This window comes from Humulus lupulus, chromosome 1 (genome assembly GCF_963169125.1).
Source record: "Humulus lupulus chromosome 1, drHumLupu1.1, whole genome shotgun sequence".
In the NCBI taxonomy this organism is placed as follows: Eukaryota; Viridiplantae; Streptophyta; class Magnoliopsida; order Rosales; family Cannabaceae; genus Humulus; species Humulus lupulus.
In genome coordinates, this window is record NC_084793.1 from 184916466 (window position 1) to 184942581 (window position 26116).

At 39.0% G+C, this 26116-nt stretch overlaps 1 protein-coding gene across 1 annotated transcript; it reads left to right on the forward strand.

Annotated features, from left to right (window-relative positions):
* Positions 1 to 248: 248 nt before the first annotated feature.
* Positions 249 to 4833, forward strand: LOC133825420 (uncharacterized). The gene is made up of 3 exons (XM_062258366.1): positions 249 to 668; positions 753 to 1038; positions 4241 to 4833. Exons 1-3 carry the CDS (start codon positions 249 to 251, stop codon positions 4831 to 4833), a joined length of 1299 nt encoding a protein of 432 aa, XP_062114350.1.
* The last annotated feature ends 21283 nt before the right edge of the window (positions 4834 to 26116 follow it).

Here is a 26116-nt window from a genome sequence, read left to right on the forward strand (position 1 = left end):
CTCTTTTAGACAACTTGCCCATTCCCTATAATTTATTGGACGGGAACGACAACTTTAAATTTTTGATTAGTAGTTTAAATTCAGACTTCTTCGAGGCAGAGAGTGAGTGTAGTAGTAGTACCATAAATAATGTATCGACCAGTAATAAAGCTCGGGTATATTACTTAGAATTTTTCTTGCTCTTATTCCCTTGATTTTTTAAGTAATATAATTTATATTGTCTGATCGTTTGTTTCCATCCTGAAGTCATGCCTTCTGGAGAAGCATTCGACTTGTACAGCAACCCCAATGCCACAAATTTTGTGAGCATGAGGAAAGAAAGCAGGCGACACCCTAGGGAAAGCAGTAGTGACCCCTCCATGAAAAGGGCTCGGATCGAGGATCCTCCTGCACCACAACCTTCCAAGGATACGACTCCTCCTCCGGCTCCTGTAGACCCGACTCCTCCAGCTCCCGTAGACCCGACTCCTCTAGCTCCTTGCAACCTAAGTCCTCCTGCTCAGCCAGGAAAGACTTGGACCGAAGCTATCTTGAGCATAGCATACAACTCGGCTAACGACAAACTGAAGAAATTGTCGAGACACCGGCGTAGGCAGGAAACCTTCAGCAACGTCTCTACCATGAAGGTCGACCAAATTTTCAGCCGCACGCTGAATGAAGTACTCAGTGTAAGTCGCCATTTTTGCTGTGATTTAGTTGTCTATCTTGCCCTTTTATTCATACTAACGACTTTACTTTTTCTCTAATCGCAGGGAGTTTTGACCATGAGTACTGGTTGGCGTTGCTTGGAGGAGATGGTTGCCAATCATGCTGAAGAGATTAAGACTGTCGAGGAAAGACTTGTCGAGCAACTCAAGGCGGCCGAGGCCAGACACGCTGAGCAGCTCAAGGCGGTCGAGGCCAATCATACTGAGCAGCTAAGAGCGGCTGAGGAGAAAAATTCCAAACTGGGCGAGGAGCTAAAGAACCACAAGGAGGCCTTGGTCAAAGTCACTAAGGCCAAAGAGAGGTATAAGGAGGCTTCAGTGATTGTTGACGGTGAGAACTCGTCAACGAAGTTAAGTTAGAAAAATCGAAATATGGAGCTTATCAATGAAAAACTTCAAAAATCTAAATAGAAACTTAAAGAATAGTTGCAGAAAGAAAATGGTGAAAGGAACTTTTATTTCTTATGGTATGATGCTACAGTGTTTTTTCCAACCCCCCTCCATGTGGAAGTGGGGTTCCCTTTATAGTGGGCTCTAATGGCCTCTGATACATTGTGGTCCAGGAGACCAGATGGTACACAAGTACATTGTCAGGAGAGTGGTCTCAGGGGTAGTGGTGTTGGCTCCAATACATGGTCAGGGGTGTGGAAGTGGTGCCACCACTCTTCGTACTACCCCTTATTGCCACTACTTGTCGGGTACAGGTGTCAGGTCTGTGCCTTCATCTATGCAGACATGTATGTACCCATTTAAAGGTACCTTGTTCGTATTTCTTGTCTCTTGTGGGCCACCTTGAACAACATATCTGGTTGGCCTTCTTGTAAGTGGTCCCAACCGGCTAACTAGAGAGGGTGTATTTCGTTGGTGGCCCTAACCCCACCAAGTGACGTAGGGCCCTTTCAACGAGGTGGGTATAGCATGCAATAAGGCTGGTGAGGCAACACGGACACGAGGCACTATGGGCGCGAGAGGTGTAGAGGCCTTGTGAGGCACCTTGAGCACGCGAGGCGCTCATGTGTGTGCGCTCATGTGCAGCATCGCGAGGCGCCTGGGCACGCGAGGCGTTTGCATGGCAGCAGGGGCATGCGAGATGGAGAGGCCTCGCGAGACGCCTAGGCACGCGAGGCGTTTTTGTGCCAGCATGGGCGTGCGAGACGGAGAGGCCTCGTGAGACGCTTGGGCATGCGAGGCATTTGTGTGGCAGTAGGGACGTGCGAGACAGAGAGGCCTTGCAAGACGCCTGTGCATGCGAGGCATTTGCATGCCAGCAGGGGCGTGCGAGATGGAGAGGCCTCACGAGACACTTGGGCATGCGAGGCGATTGCGTGGCAGCAGGGGCGTGCGAGACGAAGAGGCCTCCCGAGACGCTTGGGCACGTGAGGCGTTTGCGTGGCAGCAGGGTGTGCGAGACGGAGAGGCCTTGCGAGATGCTTGGGCACGCGAGGCGTTTGCATGGCAGCAGGGGCGTGCGAGATGGAGAGGCCTCACGAGACGCATGGGCACGCGAGGCATTCATTTGCGCGCGCAAGGCACTCGTGGACGTTCGAGGTGGTGCAGCCTCGCGAGATGCCTGGGCACGCGAGGCATCTGAGAGGCATGCCACCCTCGCAAGGCGCAAGGCCATCTGGGCAGGCACGTGAGACGCTAGGCCACCTGGACAGACGCCCGAGGCGATGGTGGCCCGAGGGCACCGCGGCTCAACCAAGTATTTAGACGTTCATGGGACCTAAGCATGTACTTTGGGTCTTTTACAAGCATGAAATTTTGAGCATCCACACTTGCCCCCAGTCTAGGAGAGGTCCTTTAGGTGCTTTAGTAGACTCTCCTTTTTTATTCTTACAAAAAGGCCTTCATGTCTAGCCTATTATTTACACTCCATCCCCTTAGCCTAGTGGTTTTGGAAACCTTACTCTTTTCATGAGGTGAGGAGTTCGAACCCCCACAACCTCACTTTTGCTATCTTTTCCCTCTCTCTCTTTTTTTATATGTATTTGATTTCATTTCTTGCATGCTTATATCCATGCAGGTATTCGAGGACTAAAACATCTTTTTCCTTTGTTTTTGCAGATGTGTACTTTTGACCACTTGCCTCTGTTTGGACGTGACGATGCTTTCAGCCCTGACCTCCTTTTGACCACGACAGCTCCCAATTTTACTTGCTTGAGGTATACTTTTTTTTTCATTATGTTTATTGGGTCTAAATTAGCACCACTCGGGAGGGGGTATTTTGGCCTGAGCTTGTTGTGAGTTAACCCAGTTGCATGCCCTTATTCATACCCCTTAGTGGGTTATTTAGAGCGCTTGTACCTAGAGGTTTTGAGCCCATTCCTTTGTGTTTTGTAGGAATCCTCTCATTTATACGTGAACCCTTTTTGCTTTCGGGACGAGATCTCATGGCATGTGAAGGTCCATTCGATGCTCCTCCGGGGGTCGAGTTTGTTGACTTGTCTTCAGACTCGGAGTCCCCTGAGGACAATCCTCACCATGACTACGACACCTTAAGGCAGGCATGCATTCATCATCTTGAGCATATGGCTGAACTTAGGCGTAAAATTTGGGTGGTAGAGAGCGAAATAGACTCAGTGTTGAGGGGAGATAGTGTACCGTTCCCCCTTGACCTTAACGACCATGTAGCGAACCTTAGGGTGACCCTTTTAGATTTGCAGATGGAGTTGGAGTTTATGGAGGGAAATCTCCCACCTGAGCCTCCTAACCCGTTCTCCCCTAATGACTGTCATGGGGCCATCCCGTCTTCTCCTCAACCCTCATTCTCGATCTACCCTAGTTTAGTGCTTTCACAGCTGGTGCCTTGGTGGAAGACTCTTGCTAGGAAGAAAAAATAGAGGGTAAAGTGTCCTGTTTCCACCTCACCTTTTTCTTTTGGTTTTGCAGATATGCCGAAGAGAGGGCGACAACAGGTGACTGCTGATGATCAGGGCACTGACCCCCTGTTGGCATCCACTCTAGTGTCCCACGTGTCCAAAAATAAACTGTTGGAAATAACGGAGAACTACTGTGTTCCCCTAGGCTACACATTATATGTCCCTTCGAGCACATGCCGAGCTGACTGCCTAAATCCGGGTTACGTGGCTATGAGCGAGCATATCTTGAAAGCGGGTGGTACAATCCTGTTACACCCGTTCTTCGTCACGGTTCTCAATTATTTTGACCTTGCTCCACTCCAGCCGGCGCCCAACAGCTGGCTGACCTTGAGTTTCCTCTTCATCTCATTTATGGATCGTGTCCAGCGTGCTCCTACGGCCCAAGAGGTGCATTTCATGTACAATCTCATGCCCTCTCCTAAGTCCAAGGGCTTTTATTTCCTACAAAAAGCTAATACTTCGGTCCCATTGATAGAGGGCGTTGTGTCCAACCTAGGGTCCTGGAAGCAGGACTTTTTCTTTGTGAGGGGTCCCCTCTCCGTTCGTGAGCACTTTCGCTCTGCTCCTAGTAAGTACTTCAAGCCCCCTTTTTTTTTAAGCTTATTGTTTTGGAACTTATGTTTTGTGTCGGCAACTGTGTGGATTGTGCAGAGCATTTCGCCATGCCTGAAGTTGTTGGGTCGAAGGCGGATGCATTCCTCAAGGCTAACCCTGCCGAGAAAATGGCTACATACCTATTCACCGTGGACAAACTTAACTTTCACAAGCTGTCCCCGGTTTCGGATCCCGGGTTGTTGTGGAGTATTCTTGGATCAAAGAAGAAGAAGGCTGCTTCGGCTGAACATCGCTCGGACGAGGGTGAGGCTGAACGTGTGCCAGAGGGGGTCTCCCTTGGACATGGGCAACCCCACCAACCGTCTTCGTCTCCCGTGGGATGCCCTCCTTTAGCCCCTACAGACCCTGACATGGCCTCCCACTCCCAGGATCAACATGCCATGCCAGGGTATTTCATCTGTCCTTATTCTGAGGACTTTGATGCTTTTCCTCAAGCTTCCCTTGACCCTGGTCCATCGAGGGGTCACTTTTCTGATCTTCCTGTGCCCCCTCCTAGTCCATCGGGAGCTCATTTTTCCGATCCTCCTGCGCCCCCTCCTCCTTCGACGAGCGGGTCGTCTGTCCTTACTCAACCAAGCGCCATTGGCTCAGAAGGGGCGCCTTGGGTGGGCCGCATGGCGGCCTCTTAAGGGCGGCGGTATGTCTAGATCGCCACGGACCTTCCTGAAGCTGATTGGAGTGGTCTTGGGAGTTTGGCTATGTCAGAGCTCGGGGAGACTCTTGCGCGCTCCACCGCTTGGGTGAGTTCATGCATCTTATGTCGGCCTTATCCCTTTTTTCTCTTTTCTTTTGTTGCTTATCATTGTTATTGTTATTTTCCTTGTGCAGACCTATACAGTGGCTCAGCGATTTGTTGATTCGGCTCAAGACCTCTCCACGTTGAATGCTGAGAGGGACCGTCTTATGGTCCAGGTCCAGGAGCTCGAGAGGGAACTTGTTGAAACCAGGCTTAAGCTAGAGAAGGCCTTGGCGAAGGCTTCTTCCTCATCAAAAAAGAAGAAGAGGGCGATTGCCAAGGCCACGATGCTGTAGGAAAGGGTCACCAGCTTAGAGACCGAACTTGAGGGTGCCAAGGCTACTATCGCAGCGTTGTAGGGGAGGGTCTCTTCCTTAGAGGCGGACAAGGTGGCTATGGAGGCGGACAAGGCCGTTATTGAGTATAGATCCATAGAGTGCGCCCTTTATGGAGTATGGAGGCAGAATCCTAACTTCGATTTCTCCTCCTTTGGCGAGCACACCGTTGCCTGGGCGGCTGAGTGGAACGCCCGTGGCAGGAGACCTTGAGATTATCATTTTGCAATTTTTGCCAGTTAGTCCACTGTGGGTGTATGCTCATTCGAGCCCTATTTTGCTTGTAACTTCTCCGAGTCTTGTTATGTTATCAAAACTCTTTTTTATATATACATATGCGATCATTCATCTTTTATTCCTCTGTGTCCTTTTGAGCCCGCATGATGGGGTTCGATAGGTTCTCTTTTTTATTTATCAGGCTTGAGGTCCTTTGGAGCCCATGTGAAGGGGTTCAATAGATCCTTCTTTGGTGCCTCTTGATTGTTCTTATAAGGATATATTGACCCCCTTGGGTTCTAGTTATCCTTTTATATATTTTTGCGCGCGCTTATTATTTCTTGCGAGAAGCGTCCTTCTCGTCATTATTCATAGTACTATTTTTGCAAGGGTCTCTTTTAGGACCCTTTTTGGCTAGACGGCTTGGTGGCCACTCTAGGCTTATTGGTGGGTGCTCTTTCTGAGGCCTTTCCTCTCGTGGGAGCATCTGCCTTTATTTGGAAGCTTTTTTTTTTTAAAGGACCTTTTGGCCTCCTTGATGTTCACAAGGGTAGCTAATCCTTGTGAACTCAAGTGATGCCTTGCAAGGTCTTCTTCATGTTTATAAGGGTTCATCACATTTTTTTTATATATATGTATAAGGGCCTCGTTTAGGGTCCTGATATAAGAGGTCCTTTTAGGATCCTCCTGATAAGGGGGTCCTTTTAGGATCCTCCTGATAGGGGGTCCTTTTTAGGTTCCCTCTGATATACGGGGTCCTTTTAGGATTCTCCTGATAAGGGGTCCTTTTTAGGTTCCCTCTGATATAAGGGGCCCTTTTAGGATCTTTTTGATATCAGGGGTCCTTTTAGGATCCCCTGATAGGGGGTCCTTTTTAGGTTCCCTCTAATGAGGGGGTCTTTTTTAGGATCCTCCTGATAGGGGGTCCTTTTTAGGATCCTCTTCTTTGCTGTATATTTTTCGTCCCCCCCCCCCCCCCCCCCCGCCCCAAGTGCTTGGTGAAATTTATTTCAGCAGGCACTTTGGCGGATGCTATAAAGAAGAAGAATAACACGTGAAGTTGCGAACAGTTTCATTCATAGTGTGTGGGGTACAATGACATACATGAAGGGGTTACATCTAATTGGGAGGTTACCTAGGTAGCCTCTTTGATTCTTACTCACTAAGTTAACATAACAAGGTACAAACTAAACATAGGTCTTCTTTGCACTAGGTGCAGAAGTCTTACTGGTAGTATTTCTTGAGGTGCTCTGCATTCCATGCCCGAGGTATAACAGTGTTATCCATGCGGGCCAGTTTGTAGGTGTTTGGTGGTATGTACTGAGCGACCTGGTAGGGTCCTTCCCAGTTTGCCCCTAGTACCCCCGCCCCCGGTCTCGCGTGTTGGGGAGTACCTTCCTCAGTATCAAGTCTCCTACCCTGAACATTCTCTCTCGCACCCTTGAATTGTAGTACCTCGATGCTCGTTGCTGATATGTGGCTAACCTCAGTTGTGCTCTTTCTCTCTTGGATTCCAGCAGGTCCAAGTTCCCGACCAATGCTGTGATGTTAGCCTGGTCATCATATGCTTGCGTGCGGATGGAGTTAATCTTCATTTTTATCGAAAGGATAGCCTCCCAGCCATAGGCCAAGGCGAAAGGTGTCTCCCCAGTGGTGGAACGAGGGGTGGTCCTGTAGGCCCAGAGTACATTTGAGAGTTCCTCGACCCAGGCCCCTTTCAACTTTTCCAACTTAGTTTTCAAGTTCCTTTTCAGGATCTTGTTGATGGCCTCTACTTGTCCATTGACTTGTGCATGTACTGCTGCAGAGAAACTCCTCTTGATTCCTTTTGCCTTGCAGTATTCCTCAAACATTTCTCCTTCAAATTACGTTCCATTGTCGGAGATAATCTTGTAAGGTACTCCAAATCTGCAGACAATATACTTGTTGACAAAGGTGGTGATCTACTTAGCCTTTATGTTGACTAAAGGCTCCGCTTCCACCCACTTAGTGAACTAGTCAACTGCTACCACCGCGTATTTAGCTCCTCCTCTTCCTGTTGGCAGTGCCCCAATCAAGTCAATCCCCCACACAGCGAAGGGCCACGGACTGGTCATGCTCGCATGTCTTTGGCACTTGTCACACCTTCTCGCGAAGTCACTCATATCCTTCTCCATGGTAGGCCAATAATACCCCTGGCGGATGGCCTTTTTTTGCCGTGGACTGCCCCCAGCATGGTTTCCACATTCCCCTTCGTGTATCTCTTGTAAAAAATTTAATGCCTCTCCCTTATCTACGCACCGCAGGAGTGGGGTGGAGAAGCCTCTCTTATACAAGGTTCCATCTACTAGGGTGTACTGAGCGGCTTTGTAAGTCAGTTTGCGGGCCTCTTTTTTGTCCAAAGGCAAGGTCCCGTCATTTAAGTACCTCACAATGGGTGCAAACCATGACTCCTCAGTGCTATTGACCATGTTGATCCTTTCTTCTGCTATGCTTGGCTTGGGGAGATATTCGACTGGTATGGACTCAAGTGTGTCTTCGTCTCGTGTGGAGGCGAGTTTCGCGAGTGCATCGGCGTTTGTGTTCACAATATTTTTTTACCTCAAATTAAACAACAATAATTCAAATAATTAACTACAACATTTTACAACAAAATAACTATAAAAACACACAAAAATATATAAAATCAAAATAAACCCAATAAATTCAAAATTACTTTAAAAATTAATAAATCAATTAAAAACTCAAGAATTAAGCAATAATTAGCACATAAAAAGTGGTAAAATAACTCTATTTTCTAGAGTAATAGAGTTATCACACCCCCAAAACTTAATATTTTGCTAGTCCTCGAGCAAAAGGAAAATTAAAAACACACATTTTTTTTAATTGGTGATGTCAAATGTTTAACTAAAAAATTACGTAATGGAAATAGTTCAAAGAAAATCACAAATAAAAGTAAAGTTTATGTAATTAATTTGAAAAGTTAAAATTGTTTTCAAAATAGATACTTAACATACGAACACAAAAACATCAAATCATCATGTGAACATTTAGACAAGCTTATGCAAACAAAAATAAATTAAATCTCAAAAGATAATCAAGCAAATTCTAGGATTTTTCAATTTTTTTTTTAGAGATTTAAAGAATTTAATGTTTAAATAAACTATATCCAAATATCACAAATTCGAATAGAATAGAAAAGTGACATATTATGAAAAATATATATTTAAACAAAACTAACTTTAAAAGTTAAAAGTAAAGCTTAATAATTATTTATATTTTTCTAAGAACTAAGAACAATTTCAATCATAATTCTTATCATTAGAAAATGAAAATCACCAATATTTTTTTTTTCAAACAAAACAAGGAATATATATATATATATATAACAAATGAAAATCACATAAAAACAAAAATAAAAACAAACAAAGAAAATAATTTTTATTTTTTTTTAATTTTACAACAAATGAAAAACATGCATAAACACAAAGAAAAACATATAAACACAAAGAAAAATACATACACATTACCCCAAATTTAAATGAAACATTGTCCTCAATATTTAATAAAATAGAAAAAATTAAGAAATACTCCCTTTGATGAATGTTTCCTTGATTTGGCTATTTTGTTTTCTTCTCTTCTTTTCTTTTTGGGCAAGATGTTTCCTTCAAGCTTTTTGGAATTTGAAAAACATGAAACATAACACACAACAACAGTGAAATATAAAATGAAACATAAAAGTATGGGTTGCCTCCCACAATGCGCTTTAGTTTATAGTCTTTAGCTCGACTGTAATTTTTTTTCTTTCAACCTACACCCAATCGATGGTGTAGAATTTCATTTGTAGAGTGAGTTATGACTTTGATGCAAATGCCATAAATAATAATTAATAACATCACACATACAAGAAAATTAGAAATATGCAATTTTAAGGGAATATCAATAAAATAAGAAAATTGCATATCTATATTAGACTCCTTTTCATTTTGAGTAAATATACAAATTTGTTCATTTATGGGCTCTTGAAATATAATTATGTCTTTGTCATTTTCTTCACGAGCCTCAAGAATTATTTCATCCAACTCTTTTGTTTCATTAGGGGGTTGGATGCATATTACAAGTTCTTCAACAACTCCATTCTCCTTTTCATTTTTAATTTGACTATTTGGATTAGGAATGGGTTGGTTGGGATAAACTTGTTTTTCCGACTCTATAGCAGTTGCAAGTTGTCCTACTATTGTCTCAATTTTTGAGATTGACTGAGATTGGGCTAGTAAGATTTGGTAGGTTGATTGCATGAACTGTTGTAGGGTATCCTCTAAAGATGTGCTCGTTTCTTGTTGAATGGGATATGATAGCTCGGATTGGGCATGACTTGGATTAGGCATGTTGAATTTATGCCCTTGATTCATTTGATATTGGGTATGACTTCATGAAAATTTTGGATAATAGGTGGGGGAAAATGAGATATCAAATAATTCATACATATCATACATATTATTAGTTTCTCCATAATTTAAATTTGATTGCTCATAATAGTTGTACTCAGAATTCCAACTATAATTAAAATGATCAATTTCAAGAGATTTTTTTTTAAATTATAACAGAAATTAAGAAGAGTACTAAACACAAAAAAATAAAATAAAGATAACATAAACAATATTAAGAAATGAAAACAAGAGCTAGGACAAGATTTAAGTTTTTTTTTTCTTTTCAAGTATTTTTTTTTTCAAGTTTTCTTTTCAAGTATTTTTTTTTCCACAATAATATGATAAAAGACAACGAAGAATAAGGTAAAATTAAATAAGACTATCAAAAATAAGGCAAGAGTAGGGAGGCATAGCATGCCATCAACCATAACAAAAATAATGTAAAAATTAGGAGGCACAAGTGCTATCAACTAAAACATAAGATAAAAGACTAGGAGGCAAAATTGTCATCAACTAGTAACTTGCAAAAATAAAAAAAATAAAAAAAAATAACAACAAGATAAATTACAACAAAATTAGGAGGCACAAGTGCCATCAACAATAAAAATTAAAGGATAGATAGGAGGCACAAGTGCCGTCAACTATAAAAATTAAAAAGATAGATAGGAGGCACAATTGCCGTCAACTAAAAAAACAATAAATATAAATATATAAGTAAGTTTTTTTTATGGGTGGTAGAACCGTCCCAAATTTTCTTTTTATCTTTTTTTTAGATTTTATATAAATATATATTTTTTTAGTTTTTTTTAAGTACAAAAATTAAAATAACTAGTAGAAGAATTCACTAACCTTGAGATAAATTTCGTTTCTTTTCTTGCAACTCCCCGGCAACGGCGCCAAAAACTTGATGGACCCAAAATGGGTATGTTTTAAATATTTATAAATCGCAAGTGCACGAATCGTTCATATAGAATAGTGATCGTGTAAGCAATGGTGTCGAACCCAAAGGAGTTGTCTAAAATCGAAAAGAAAACTATTTTAAATCAAAATTAATAAATTATAACCTAGTTCCAAAGATTGATGTGATTTTTGTATAATAAAAATAAAATAAAATATGAAAATAAAGAAATTAAAGACAATATATAAACATAAATTAATAGAAATCAAGATGGTAAAAGAAAAATTATTAAGATAATAGAATCCACAAAATATAAGTTCAATAATATTTAAAAGTACATTGATCCCCAAGTTTTAGTAATAGTAGAAATTAATCAAACCATCACTTATTCAAATTAGATATTCTATTTAAGCACAAGTTTTTATAAAAATATAGGATCTATCTTCACTTTTAAAATTATAATTTCAAAGCATTTAGTGTACAAATAAATCAATGAATATTATTTATAAGGCAAAACATAATATTTTTGTTCTAAACATGGATGTGTATAATTTAATGACACATCTTACACAAAGAATATTATGTTTTTGCACTAATGAAAAACAAAGTGTAAATATGTGCTAACAATCCAAAATACATGATATTTAAGATGAAAGAAGATATTTGAAAAAGAAAAATCTATAAATTTTGTTGCACAAAATGGGAAATCAACATACAAAATAAATACTATCTAGTTACATATTGTTTCATCATCACCTTAATAATCTTAGAAAGATTAGAAACTCATAACTAGAATAGAAAATACAAAAAAAACTACAAACATAACTTAGGGAAATTTGGAGGAAAATCCCCAAATTGTTCCTCTAAAAATACATAAAAAATTAACCAAAAAGAAGAAGAATATGAAGAGAATAGAGATGTCTTGAAAGTGTAGAACTTGTGTAGTGTAATCTCCTCTAAAATTAAGCACCCCTAAATGGTCTTGAAAATTCCCTATTTATAGCCAAAATGAGAGTATTAAAATAATTAATTTAAATTAATTAAATTCATTAAATTAATAGTAATATGACAAATAGGGGTAAATTATAGAGTGTAATGATGATTTTGGGGTAAAATGTGTAGAAAAGTTTGGGTAAAAAATAGTATTTTTGGAAATAAGGGGACAAGGGGACATTAAACAATTTATGGGCTCAAGAAGCACAAAGGTGGCTGGGCTTTTGGTGTGGTAGGCGGCTGAATGGAGGCAGGCCAGGTGAAGGAAACGGGCTAGGCTGTTGGGCCTGGGGAGCTGGCAGCTGGTACGGCCCAAGGGGGCTGAACGTGTGGTGAGGAAGCAGCTATTGAAGCTGTTGGGTTTGGCTAGGCAGGGGCGTTGGGGCTGCTGAAGAAGGCTGAGAAGGCCATGAAGCTGCTTCGGCTGGCAGCTGGGAGATGAGGCGTGGGTCTGGCTGACCGTGGGCCTAGGTTGCTGAGAGGAGCTGCTGCTGGGAGGAGCTGGCAGGAGGTGGAAGTGTGGGCCTGGGCTGGCTTGCGGGCCTGGCTGAAGCTGAACGTGGCTGGTGAGCATTTGTTTTCAAAATTGCCATTTTTTCTCTTTCTTTTCCTTACTTTTCAAAGCCCTAAATTCCCTACAAAATAAATATAAAATAAATCATAATAAAATATTTTCAACTATAAAATAAATCAAGTTAATTCTTTGAAAATATTAATTATAACTTAATTTATATTTAACATTTAAGTTCAATAATACAACATTTTTTTTACCTCAAATTAAACAATAATAATTCAAATAATTAACTACAACATTTCACAACAAAATAACTATAAAAACACACACAAATATATAAAATCAAAATAAACCCAATAAATTTAAAATTATTTTAAAACTTACTAAATCAATTAAAAACTCAAGAATTAAGCAATAATTAGGACATAAAAAGTGGTAAAATAACTCTATTTTGTAGAGTTATCAGTGACCTAGATCCGGATCATTAGTGTAGTGGGACATTTTAGTGGAGGTACTTTATATATTAGAGAATATATAGAACTGGACCAGATATGTTTATTAATACTTAGTCAAATAACGTTTCGAAGTATTAATTAAATATATCAACTGAAGATCATATACAAATAGATCTTAATTATGAAGTTACTGTGAACTCATATTTATGTTATATGAGTTCTTTGATTCACTTGTTAGGGCCTGTCAGAATGATCAGACTATAAATTTTTATTTTGGGAACTCATTAATGTAAATGGCTGGGGACATAGTATACAAATATGGAATCTATGCCTTCTTGCAAGCGATTGAATAATGGTTCTCTTAAGGGTTGACTTTTGGGACTGAAAGGTTATTGAGCTCAAATTCATAACTTAGTTATGAATTAACCTTCACTAGTAAAGTCAATAGTACTCAAGGAAACAAGAGATAATTAAAAGGGTAAAACGTTAATTTTATTCCTGAATAATTATGAACCATTATTAGAGGGTTAATTTGTATGCAATGATTATATCAATGGACGCTTTATCATTATAAAGTACTCAGTAAATGAAATGTCTATAATTACAAGAGTGCAGTCTCATATTTATAGTGGAGTAACCATGAGATTATTTAATTAAAGAGTTTAATTAATAATCTTAAATTTATTGGAGCTTGGAATTATAAGTTCATAGGTCCCCACAGCAGCTCTATCAACACTATTCAAGGTAAGAGTTGATATAAAGAGAAAAAAAGTTGAAAGACATATTTAAGAAGAAATTTGTTCTTCAGGCCAAATATGCAATTATATGATAATAGTGATTGATTGATTAATTACAAATTAGTTGTAATTAACAAAATTAATTAATATTTAATGTAATATAATTTTTGAAATTATATTAAATAATTAAATTAATTTCAAAATTAAATTAAATAATTAATTAATTATAATTTTTGAAATTATAATAAATTATATATTTATTTTCAAAATTATATTGGATTTAATTAATTAGTAGAATTAATTAAATATCTTTATTTGAGTGGGAGATTATAATCTGATAAGTTAAAATTGGATTTGAATTTAAAAGATTGATATTTATTTAAATAATTAATTATATTTGATAATTAGTTAAAAAGATATTTAATTTAAATTTGAATTCAAATTTGAATTAGTTATCAGGTTGTTAGATTTTTATATGACAAAATAGTTTGAATAAATAATTAAATAAAAATAGAAAAATCAAATATCCCTAAAAATTAGGGTGGTACACGACCACACACAGTCCATGGACTGTGTGTGGCGTGTACTGCATATTTTCATGAACAGATTTTTCAATTTTATTTAATTAATTACTTAATTAATGGATAATTCAAAAATTATTTTTTGGATGTTTTCATAAATAAGATAATTAATTAATTAAAGGATAAATTTTAAGTTAGTTACAAATTTATTTTTTAAATTAAATATTTTCTATATTAAGTAAGACTTATCAGAAAATAGAAGACAGTCATTCGCTCTGTGAAAAATAGAACGATACTTTTCAATCTCTCCCTGAAAAGATAAAGAACCAATTCTCAGGCTAATTCTCTTGATCTCATGTGTTGAGTACATCAAGTAGAATCACAAATTAACTATCCTGTATTTTCCAAGTGCCCATACACTTCTTGAGGTGTAGAGAATGTTGTGGAAGATCTTGGTGTGAGTACCTGGGAGCAGCTTGGATAGGAAGATCGTTTTTATTACAAAAAGATAACAAGGACACTTGATAGGCTTCAAGAGGTATGATTTTTATTCCTATCTTGCTTATGATTAATGTATGTATATTAATGGTTCCGCATATTTAAAGGTAGTTTAAATATGATACAAAATTTTTGTTGTACACTGGGCCAACCCACCACCATTCCGCTGCATATTAGGAAACTCGTTCCTAACAGCATACAGGTTAGCTATGCCTCCATCTTTATTAGGGGTTCACAACGTGTTTCATGTGTCTATGCTCCAAAAGCACGTATCAGATCCTACACATGTGTTGAGTTATGTGAACCTAGAATGAGACCAAGATTTGTTTTACGAGGAGGAACCGGTTCAGATCCTAGATCAGAAGGACAAAGTCTGGCGGAACAAGACCATTGCCTTAGTAAAAGTGTTGTGGAGAAACAACAATGTAGAGGAGGCAACTTGGGAGTTTGAGTCTAATATGCGGGATCGGTATCCCGAACTATTCAAGTAAATTTTGAGAATGAAATTTCAGTGAGGAGGGGATAGTTGTAACGTCCTAAATTTGCTAATAAGGCTTAGTGCCTTGATTAGTGTGCCAAGAGGGCAATAAATGATTTAATTGTATTATTACGTGATTAATCATGATATATGTACATCATTGTTTGATTGCTTGGGTTATTATATGATATGACTAGATATGTATGTTTAGGTGTATTAAATATGCATGTGGGCCTGTTCTGGTTAACGAGGGGCATATTTATAATTTTGGCCCGTTAGAGGCATAAATGTAATTATTTGTGTGTTATGACTGAGACCACATTATTATGTGGGTGTATTTGAGATGTCTAGTCTGAGGTAATCCTAGTGAGAGGATTAGCGGAATAGTCACCACGGGGTCAAATACCCAGCTCGGGGTGAGCCTAGGGGTAGTTTGGGAACGTAGTAGGTATTTGGGATTTATCGGGTAAAGGGTATTTATTTAGCAGTTATTTGGGTATGCTTATTAATTGGGGATTTATAGGAATACTCGAGCAATTAATGAGAATGGGAAAAAGGCCAGGTTTGCCCTTGGTGGCATTAAAGGGAGTGACTTAGTTAGCTGGGAACCACTTAAATTACTTTGGAAACCAAAGGAAGCTCTCAACAGCACCTCAGCCCTCTCTCTCTCTTACTTTTCTCTCTATCTCTTGATGTCTTGGGGGTTTTGTTGAATTTTGGGGAGGAAAAGCTCAAAACATGGAGAATTGAAGCTAGGATTGAAGTGGAATAGCATAAAGGTCGTGATTCCTCTTTAAGGTAAGGTTATGCTCTGTTTTCTTGGTAAATCCCTATTGTGGTTTAAGTTTTGCCAGAGTTTTAAACCAATGATTGGGTTTGGTTTTGAGGTGTTTGTACTGCTTATGATGTGTTGTTAAGGATTTTAGACTCATTTGGGACTTTGATGCAAGTTTAGGATGAGATTTGGGAGTTTTGGCTCGGGGAAAAATGGTGGAAAACCCAATTTTTCTGGGTTCACGTAAGAGCGTCGTAGTGTTGTTCTTCCGAGCCGCGGCGCTGGGATGATCCAGGGTAGGGGGCCTGGCTGGGTGTCACGACGCCTATATGGTTGTGCCGCAACGCTAGGCCATTTTCAAGGGACTCAATTTTGTATTTTTAGGGCATAGGCTCAGGGGCTCGGGGGACAATTTCACCACCTCGTGTGGGGAAATTGTAGGTCCTGAGAGCATGGGATTGGTTATGGGGTTCAATTATGGAATCGAATAGTAATGAGAATGTTATTTGTGGGTTGTGACTAGGTTACTGCTAGGGCTCGGGAGAGGATCGTTCTCAGAAGTCGTGCTTGTTTGCCTAACTGCTTGCAGTCGGACCCAAGGTAAGAAAATTGTTTGTTTCGTTCTCGTAGAGCAAGGCATGGCCCGATTATCTATGTTTAGTGTTATGTATTAATGTTTATAATCGTTATGCCGGTTTTGTGTGTTTATGAATGATCGGCAAAGTTTGGGTTCGGCAAAGGCCGAGATCAGCGAAGATCGGGAACGACAATAAACATGTTGAATGAAGGCCGAACGGCAATAAGCATGGTGAATGTAGGCTTCCATGGCATGGCCATATAGGGTATTGTACTCACTCGCTTGGTGAAGACCATGAACCTGGTGCTTGGAAACACACCTTGGTCGGCTTAGGCCGCTATATGAATTGTCTGTTGTATCTGTTTAAATTATGTGTTTACTGAAATGAACTGTCATATGCTATGTTTGTGGAGTTTTCATGCTGGGCCTTGGCTCACGGGTCCTCTATGGTGCAGGTAAGGACAAGGGAAAAGTCGACCAAGCATGAGTTGGAGGGCCTGGAGCGGTGCGTACATGTTTGGCCCACCTGGCCGCCACGGCTGGGGTAGTTTTGAGGAACATTGTATGAATGACTGATTTTGTCGCCTAGGTCAACTATGTAATAACCTTTGAATTGTAATTACGTTTTAAACTATGTTTTGAGGATCCCAATGTAACACTTTTATGACTTAAATGAATGCCCAAACTTTTATATTGAATTCTTATTTAAATGAGTCTTCACCTTAGTTAATCACACTTTTTTGGTCAAAATCCTCAATTAGTGAGTTAATGACACATTTTAAAATCACATTGTAACGTCTCTATCGTAGTAAGGCGTTACAAATTGTCCTGAATTACGTCATGTCACGCTACATTCTGTTGGAGAAGAGCCTCGGGGAACATGGTAAGTGACTCCCTTAACACCCAATATTGGTTGATGGGCCAAATGAGCGCTCCCCACTTGTTGATTATCCTCTTCATGCGCTGGCATACCACAGTGGTCTTTTGGAGCACAGCAATCCTCTAGTGTTCATCATCAACTTCATCGACACGAATGCTTTGAATATCACGGATTTCCTAGAAAAATTGCTTTCTAGTCGTTCTAATATTAGGAGGCATAGTGTCTAGTCTACTACCATAGTACTTTCACATACACAAAATGGAGGCTTTTGTCAGAAAAGGTTAGCACAGGCAAAAGTACTTAAAATGCGCCAGCAATATTTAAAAACACTTTTCCAACAAAAATTAGCTTCGGCGATGCCTGGTCGATGAATGACGTTTTAGCGGTGTGGTTCATACAGCGCCGGTAAAGCTCTTAACACTGACAACTTTATACGCTGGCAAAGGCCAACTCGCTGGTAAAATGGTGTCGGATATTGGATTGACGACACCTTATAACCGATGATTGGACCATTTTCACTGGCGGGTTTTTTCGCTGGTAAACATATCTTTGCTGGCAATAGTATCAACACATTAGCAAAATGTGTTGATTTAAAAAACGCCAGCAAAGCGCCAGCAAAAGTCTCAGCATTTTTTAATTTGCATAAATTAATTTTCACATATTTGTTAATTAATATAATTATAAATTTTTTTATACATTTATTATTTGATAATGAATTGAATTAAAATAAAAATAACTAATGCTTAATTAACATTAAGAATTCAGCAGTTTAAATATTATTTGTTCAGTACAAACAAATAAACACATTAATTAAGAAGTTCATTATAGAAAATTAAACTTATAATTATCAAGTTCAAAACTGTTGACTGCGTTTTTAGCCAACGACGTGAGAACGTCAAATACGATGAACCTTCAAGAGAATGTAAACGACAACAGACGGTATAAACAAGAAAAGTAAATAACACAGGACTTTTATAGTGGTTCAGCCCCGATTGTCGGTAATAGCCTAATCCACTTAAGGTTGTGATTTATAAATCTATACTCAAGATCAGATGGACTGTGCCAACTGAGTTTCTTCAGTACAGATTGTGAAAATACAAGAATTCTCTCTAATTTCAGCACTTTCTCTCTCTAGAATAGACAGTCCCAATTTTCTCTCTCTAGAAAGAATAAGCAGAAGAAGCCCCCTTCTCATCCCATCAGCTCTCTATTTATAGAGATGGGATCCTCAACTGATATCCCCTTATAATAGGGATATTTTATTATATTTATTACATTTATATTACAAATAAACATTCAAAATTCAAAATGTAACAAATTCCCCATTTGTGGGAAGAATGAGAGATTCCCGCGCATGTTGTTGAAGTTGTGTCTGACTTAGTCTCCTCTAGCTAGTTGGTCCACCTCCTACTCACTACCCATGCAAGTGCTCGTTAAACATGCATGGTGGTAGGATATGCATGGTGGTAGGACATGCTTTGGGTGGGTTGAACGTGCATGGTTCTCCTCGAACATGTACTCTCCTCTAGCATGCCATGTTCCTCCTTGAACCAATCTCCTTGGCTTCTCCTCGGACCAAGGTGGTCCGAGGCAACTTCCTTGGCACCTCACCTTGAACGACATTGAGGCAACCTCACCTTGGACAACATTGAGGCAACCTCACCTTGGACAACATTGAGGCAACCTCACCTTGGACAACATTGAGGGAACCTCACCTTGGACAACATTGAGGGAACCCCACCTTGGACAACATTGAGGCAACCTCCTTTAGCATCTCCCAAACATGTCCGATCGAACATTGTATAGACTTTCCTTATGAAAGTCTAAGTCTCCATTCTCTTGCATGAGACTCCTCCTCCTTAGCTATTTACCTTGGGCACGTTCGAGCCAACACTTAGAAAACCTTGGGAGGCTTACCTCCTACACACCCTTGGGGTCTCCTAGGACCACACCCTCCTTGGGGTCTCCTAGGACCACCCTCTTAGCCCTCCTAGGAGGCACTCTCCTAGATGCATTCTCCTTAGCCTCCTAGGATGCATTCTCCAATTTTTGGGTATAACAAAAACAAATAAGAAATATACTAGAACCTAGAGTCGAGTGGTACCGACATTATCATCAAAAACATCCTGAGTAGGAGGTGGTGGAGCTGGTGCCTGAAAGAACTGTAAAGGATACTAGGGAAGCGGAGGCAGGGGTTATCTTGGGTTCTGTCGTGACCAAAAATTAGCTATTTGAGCCATCTAGGCTTGTTCCTACCTTCGTTGTTCTTCTTGTTGCCGCTATCATTCCTCTTGTTTCCTCTATTGTTCCTCAAGTTGCTGGCGAAGTTGAGCAATTTCTTGTAGGTTATAATTCTTTTGACCGGAGCTCAAACCACAAGAGATACTAGTAGCTCGTTTTCCACCAATAGACTTCAGTCTCGGTTGTTGGCTATATCCTCTCGTGTGATGAGATCACTGACCTAGTACCTCTATCATATTGTGGAGGTCTCGAGGAGCAGAGGTTGGTGAAGCATCACAAGAAGCAATAGACTCTGTAGTCAGCGTTGGTTGGGAATTACGAATTTAACACATCTCCTCCTAATAGTGAAAATAAAATTTGAAATCAAGTTAGAAATATGCATAAATAATAATTAAACTGCTAAAAATTAATTAGATAATTTTTAATGAATTTTAACTTACATATTTATTCTTCGTAAACTCATTTCGCCAATTTTCACCTTTGTGATGGAATTTTTCGAAGGTGTCAATGATAATTGGAAGCTCCCCAGTCTTTGAATTAGCTTATGTAGCGCACCAATTTTTTTTTAGATTGATTAATTTTGTGCTTTGTTTTATTAATAATTAATTGTTAAGTGTTTGAAAATTTTTAATTGTTTGAATTTTTTGGTAGAAATTATGTGAATTTAATTGTTAGTTGTTTTATTTGTTTATTAATTTGAATTGTAAATAAAATGAGTATTGGTTCAATGCACCAAGGTGCATGATAGGTAGTGATGCACATGAGCAATTGGGTGTGTGCATGTGCATGGCTGCATGGTGAGCATGCAATAGTTTTTCCTACACATTATTTCCTTTTATTTATTTAATTAAACTCAGAATGAATCTAGCCTGTTTTATTGACCAGATGCATTGCGTCTGTTGAAACAATTTACCAATCTGTCGAAACTGATTCTTATTATGTTGAATAAAAAATAGACAGACTGGTAGAAGTTACCATTTAAAGAATATTGCAAATATTTCTTTAATGACTGCAGATTTTCGTAGAGTTTTTCTGAACAACCATTAAGATATATATTGCTATCCAAGCTATCAAGAAAATCAATTATTCTGTTTCCAAATTTTGAAAACCATTTTTGGAGAGTGTATTTTTATTTTGTAAAGATCAAGCATGGATTAATTGATCTTTCTGTATTGGTGCCTAGTGCATCCAGTTTGTTCTTTCATCTTTGTCTTTGTAAACAGGTGATATCCATTGTGAACAAACATTACAAACTTCGAGAGAAGATTTTTTCAAGACTCACTTCGAGAGGAAGAGAGCACTCATTAACCTTTGAAGGGAGTTCAAGAGAGTTAGTGTTTCATCAAAACCAGATCGTAAAGAAAAGTATAACAAGCTTGCGACAATAGTTTAATAGGGAGTCTTACTTTGGATAAGTCAATACTTTTGTATTGTGTGATTCTTTACTAATTTGTTTTAACTCTGGGCATGGCCCCGAGGACTAGGCTTTCCAAACCACGTAAAAAATCTCTAGTGTAGATTTTTATTTACTTGTTTTTATTTCCTTAGTAATCTATTCGGACAACCTGCTCAGTTGTTAGATCAGATCTTGCTTCTGTCAAAACAACTGTCACATTTTTTGCAATCTATTAATTTGTTTGATTTAATCACTTGGTAATCATTAAAAACAGAATTTCACCATTAATTCACTAGTGAACAATTAATTTATAATCATATTATAAATTTGAGCTCAATAACTATTCAGTTTCAGAATTAACCCTTAAGAGAACAAATATTCGATCCATTTAGGAAAGCTTGGATTTCATTCTTGGAAGATCATGTCCCCAGCCATTCATACTATGGAATTTCTAAAACAAAAGTCACTAGTCTTATTATACTAAGAGACCTTAACAAGTGAATCAAAAGACCCAATAGACGTTAACAAGAGTTCATGACTACTAGGGATTTAGACTGATATACATATGATCATATTTTTTATATGAATTAAATCTTTATTGCAAAATATATGTTTATAAAGAAACTAATTCACATCGGTCTAGTCATATATAATCTAATTATATAAAGTACATTTACTAAGATGTTCATCCACATCAGCAATCTGGATCTATATCAGATCATTATCAAAAAATGCTAGCAACCATTGATTAAATATTTCATATTTTAATATGTTGTTGACTATTTTATCCATTATCTATTATCTTAATCCTCTCGTACTCATATAAGATCATACTCTCATTAATGAATATGGAATTTTCTGATATTTATAATTATTCAACAATAATTCAAACATTCAATAATAAAGAAAATGTACTTTTATTTAATTCCAAAAAAACATGTGTTATTACATGTTTTTAAGGCACCAAGCCTAACATCAACACAATCTGAATGGTAGTTGGCTTAACAACTAGACTCAAGGTTTCAAAGTAATAAATGTCAGTCGTATCGTGATATTCTCTAGCCACTAAGCTTGCTTTATACATATGAATGGAACCATAAAGTTTGAGCTTCACACGAAATACCCATTTACCATGTGAAGTTGGAGACACAAGATGCCATGTAGTTATTTTTTCTGTAGGGATGTGAATTCAGTAAGCATGACCTGCTACCAATAGGACAAGCTTATTTATTAAACTTTGAAGCCTATTGAGAAGATAAGTTGACCTATGCCTTTTCTACTACCATTTATCTTATCAATAGGCTTCCACATATCTTATCAAATAGGCTTCCAACTATGGTTCTCAATAACATGTATTGTATCGAGTAGTATCAAGTCGGGAATCGAGCTACATCAAGCCAAATCAATTTTTTCTTCGTAAAAATATTGATTCTTAAGGCCTGATCGAGCTAGGAATCAAGAACCATCGGGCCAAATTGTTTTTCTATAGATTTTAGAGTTTCAAATTTGAAAAAAATCGTGAAAAAAAATCAAAAAATCATGCCCATGTCTGTTCAAAATGTATAGTTTAGTATTTTAACTAAAAAGTTTCCTTACTTTAATTTTTAAATCATTAAAAATGGAGAAGCCAAGAAAAATAGAGAGGAGAGATGAAGAGATAGAGATAGAGAGAGAGAGAGAAAGAGAAAGAGAAAGAGAGAGAGAGGGGGTAGGAGGTGTAACATCCTGTGTTTTGAACACTCGTTAGTAGCCGGTTGGAGCCGATGAAGAACTATGTGAAATATTATTTTGATAAATGATATTATATGAGATTACGATGTTTAGTGAATTTTATAGCCACTGTAATGATCCGCTAAAGGATCTAGCTTTATTCAAAGAAAGATTGATCTCGGACCAAAGAATAAACCATAATGGAAGAAAAATCTCGAATTAAATAAAATAGGAAATACTATGGCATAAAAATATTTTTTTTTTGACAATTGGGAGCTTATAGTCGAGACGATAAGTTTAAGAAAAATTGATTGAGGTTTGAATTCCAATCAATCGAGCTTAATAATGAGTAAAATTTTAAGGAATTTTAGATAAGAAAAATTATCAAAGGGCCCTTGAGTGTCCAAGGAGAGAGGTAAAAAGGTGGGGCATAGAGATCTTTTCCAATGGAGGAGAGAGAGAAGGGGGCCGACAAGACTATGCCTAGGGCTCTCAAGAGCCTAGGACACCTACCCTAGGAGGAGTAAGAGTCTCACCCCACCCATTGGCTGAACCTCCAATCATCTCCCTCTTACACATCTAATCATTTTTTTAAAATTTCTTTTTCCTCAAGAAAATAACTTTCTCCATTCTCTCTCCCCAAAACCAAACCATAGTCCCTCTACTCTCAATTTCTGCCATTTTTCTCTCAATGAGCCAAGAGCATTCATTTCTCATTGAAGGAGGGAGAAGCTCAAGAGCACACTAAGGAAGAGCAAGTTTCGAACCTTACTCTATTTTTTCTCCTCTCTTCCTCTTCAAACCTGAAGCCCTAAGGGTTTATGTCGCATGCATGTGATCTAATAGCCATGCATGGCTTTGATATTGTATTCTAGGGTTCAAGAGAGGCTTGTACGAGTAGTACCTCAAGCATTTAGCACTTTGGTGATCTAGTGAAGGCAAGGTAAGAAATATTGGTAGTTTGCATGTTTTCTTCCTCATCTAAGTTTTCTACCCTAATCCTTTTCTTAAAAACCAGCATGTGGAACTTGAGGCTAGGTTTTGAGAGTTTAGAGCACTAAGGGAAGGTGTTGAAGAGCTAAAGAACACATCTCCAAGCTAGGGCTCCGAAAGATAGAATCTATTGTTGAGTTCTTATGTTTTGTGGTGATTCTTGTAGATCTGGTTGTGTAGGGTATTTCAATAGTTTTTGAACTTATTTTATGCTTAAGGTTGATATTTATGTGTGGTATGATGATTTTCATGCATGCATGTGGCTAGGGTTATGCTAGAAATGCTTATTGTTGTTAGGTTGTGTAAAAATGCATGCTTTTGAAATTTCGTGGTCTGGCTTCCAACGGGTCAGATCGCACTCCACTATCTCTCTTTGTGAAAAATATTTGTGTACTTGCATAGTTCTTTGTGAGTACTTGATGATTGGCTTGGGAAAATCTTAAAAAGGTCTTTTTAAACCCAAGTTATACACTTTTTGGCATTGTGATGCAAATCTAGAAAATTTATGGGCAGCATGCACTCCCCAGATTGTTCTGACTTTTGAACGAGTTTTACAAATCAAAATGCTATGAAATTTGGTAGGGTGTTAGTTTAAACATGTATAATGATCACTGTAATAATTTTTGAGGAAAATATGTTAAGGTATACGAGATATGATCTTTCAAAGTTTTCTCTAGAATCTGGAAACAAAACTTCTGATCAGCAAGCACTGCCCAGATGGCTTTAAACATATTGTTGAGTTTTATAATTCCAAAAATTATGAACTTTTTTAGGAGGCTAATTTGGACATTTTTAAAGATCCCTGTAAAATTTCAGAAAGAAGTAGGCTACATTATAAGACAAATAAATTTTCAAAGTTACCATAAAATCTGGGAAAAACTTCTGGGCAACAGGCACTGCCCAGATTGCTTTAAAAATTCGAAGGGTTTTTCCATCCCAAAGATTATAAAATTTTGAAGGGAATTATTTAGATTTTTACAAGGACTCCTGTAAAATTTGAGAGAAAAATATTGTTTACCCAAAAATGGCTCCTGATGACGTGGCAAGAGTTTATTACACATGGTTGGCACGTGGCAGCATTAAAGTGAAGGGATGTTGCTGGCCTATCGACCAGGTGTTTTTTGCCTCATCAAATCTCGTGATTAGATGCGACCAGTCTGGTCGCATACTTCGGTTTAATTCCTTTAAAGATATGTAATCTTGTAATAACTACATTTAACATCTTTTCTCTTTATTGATTTGATACGCTGATATTAAGGATAATTAAGGCCCATTGGCCCATGTAACCCCCTTTAGCCTATAAATATGGATGAGAGGGCTGAAGGAAGGGACTTTGGAACTTGAAACTTGAATACTCAGAGAGAGAGAACATAGTGTGATTATTCACAGAAAGTTGTAATTCTCCTAAAGCTTGTGAAACTCAAGAACCCTAGTTCTTTGATCACGACATTGGGATTCAACTTCAATAAGAACACTAAGTGTACATAGGTTATTACCACACAGTTGGGGCTGAACCACTATAAATCATTTGTGTCACCTTCTTCCGATTTGATTTCACTCTTGATTTCCTTTTTGTTTCTTTGTCGTTATTTTGACTCCGTGTCATTGGCTAAATCGAGGGTCAACATTCTGGTGCTTTCATTGAGAGATTAGTCAAAAAGCTTAAAGAAAATCAAATGGCGAAGACATCCAAGAAAGTTGGACAGGCTACTGGCGCTGCATCGTCTCAACCTCCTCCAAATGTGGCTGAAGATGAACCACACTTGGATTTTGAAGAGGAGGAAATGGATTCCGAGACGCTGAGGGCAACACTAGGCGTGTTGCAAGATGCGTTGGCCAGTCTGAGGGCCAATCAGGAAAATGTGGTAGAGACCTTGGTGCTGCAACAAAGGGAGATTGAGCGTCAACGCCAGGAACTAAATGAGCGGCAGACAGAAATGGACCGTCGGCAAAGAGATGCCATAGCTGCTCTTGAAGCAGCCATTCAGTTGACCAGAGGGCATGCTGCGCCAGCCTCTCAACCGGATCAGCCACCAAGTGCACCACCGCAACAGGCCCCTAATCCGAGTCCTCCGATCTAGCCAGCAAGCCCACAAAGGCTGGAGCAGCCACCTGTTGCTCAGGATGATGTCCTAATTCGGGATCCTGAGCAACATCCACCTTCTCAAGCTGGTTGCGGCAATCCCTAGCGCCAGAGGCAGAATAGGGCTGGGCAGCCGCCCTGTAGCCCTAGACGCCCAGGGGACGATGAGCCAAATCCACAGAGTAGGGGGCAACGTCCTTCTGCCCACGGAAGGCATAACGAGTCAAGCTCTACGGTCAGGGGCCCCCATGGCATAATAATGCACGGGAACCCACCGACCAGCGCAGGCCTCCCCCTGACGCTCGGGAGATGCCAGTCGGAGGAGGAAACAACATGACCAGCCGGTCACGCCAAAGTCGGCCACCATTTAGGGACGACCATGACTACAATGAGGCCGATTCTGGTAGGGGGAATTCTGGTCGAAGGCATGAAGAAAGAGGTGGAGACAGGAACCCCCCACCAAGAGA

What these genes read in the sequence shown, in the direction of transcription:
- LOC133825420 (XM_062258366.1), top strand. Translation starts at nt 249, where the DNA reads ATGCCTTCTGGAGAAGCATTCGACTTGTACAGCAACCCCAATGCCACA. An exon ending in CGCTGAATGAAGTACTCAGT is followed by an intron (nt 669 to 752) that starts GTAAGTCGCCAT and finishes CTCTAATCGCAG; the next exon opens with GGAGTTTTGACCATGAGTAC. An exon ending in GGCTTCAGTGATTGTTGACG is followed by an intron (nt 1,039 to 4,240) that starts GTGAGAACTCGT and finishes TGGATTGTGCAG; the next exon opens with AGCATTTCGCCATGCCTGAA.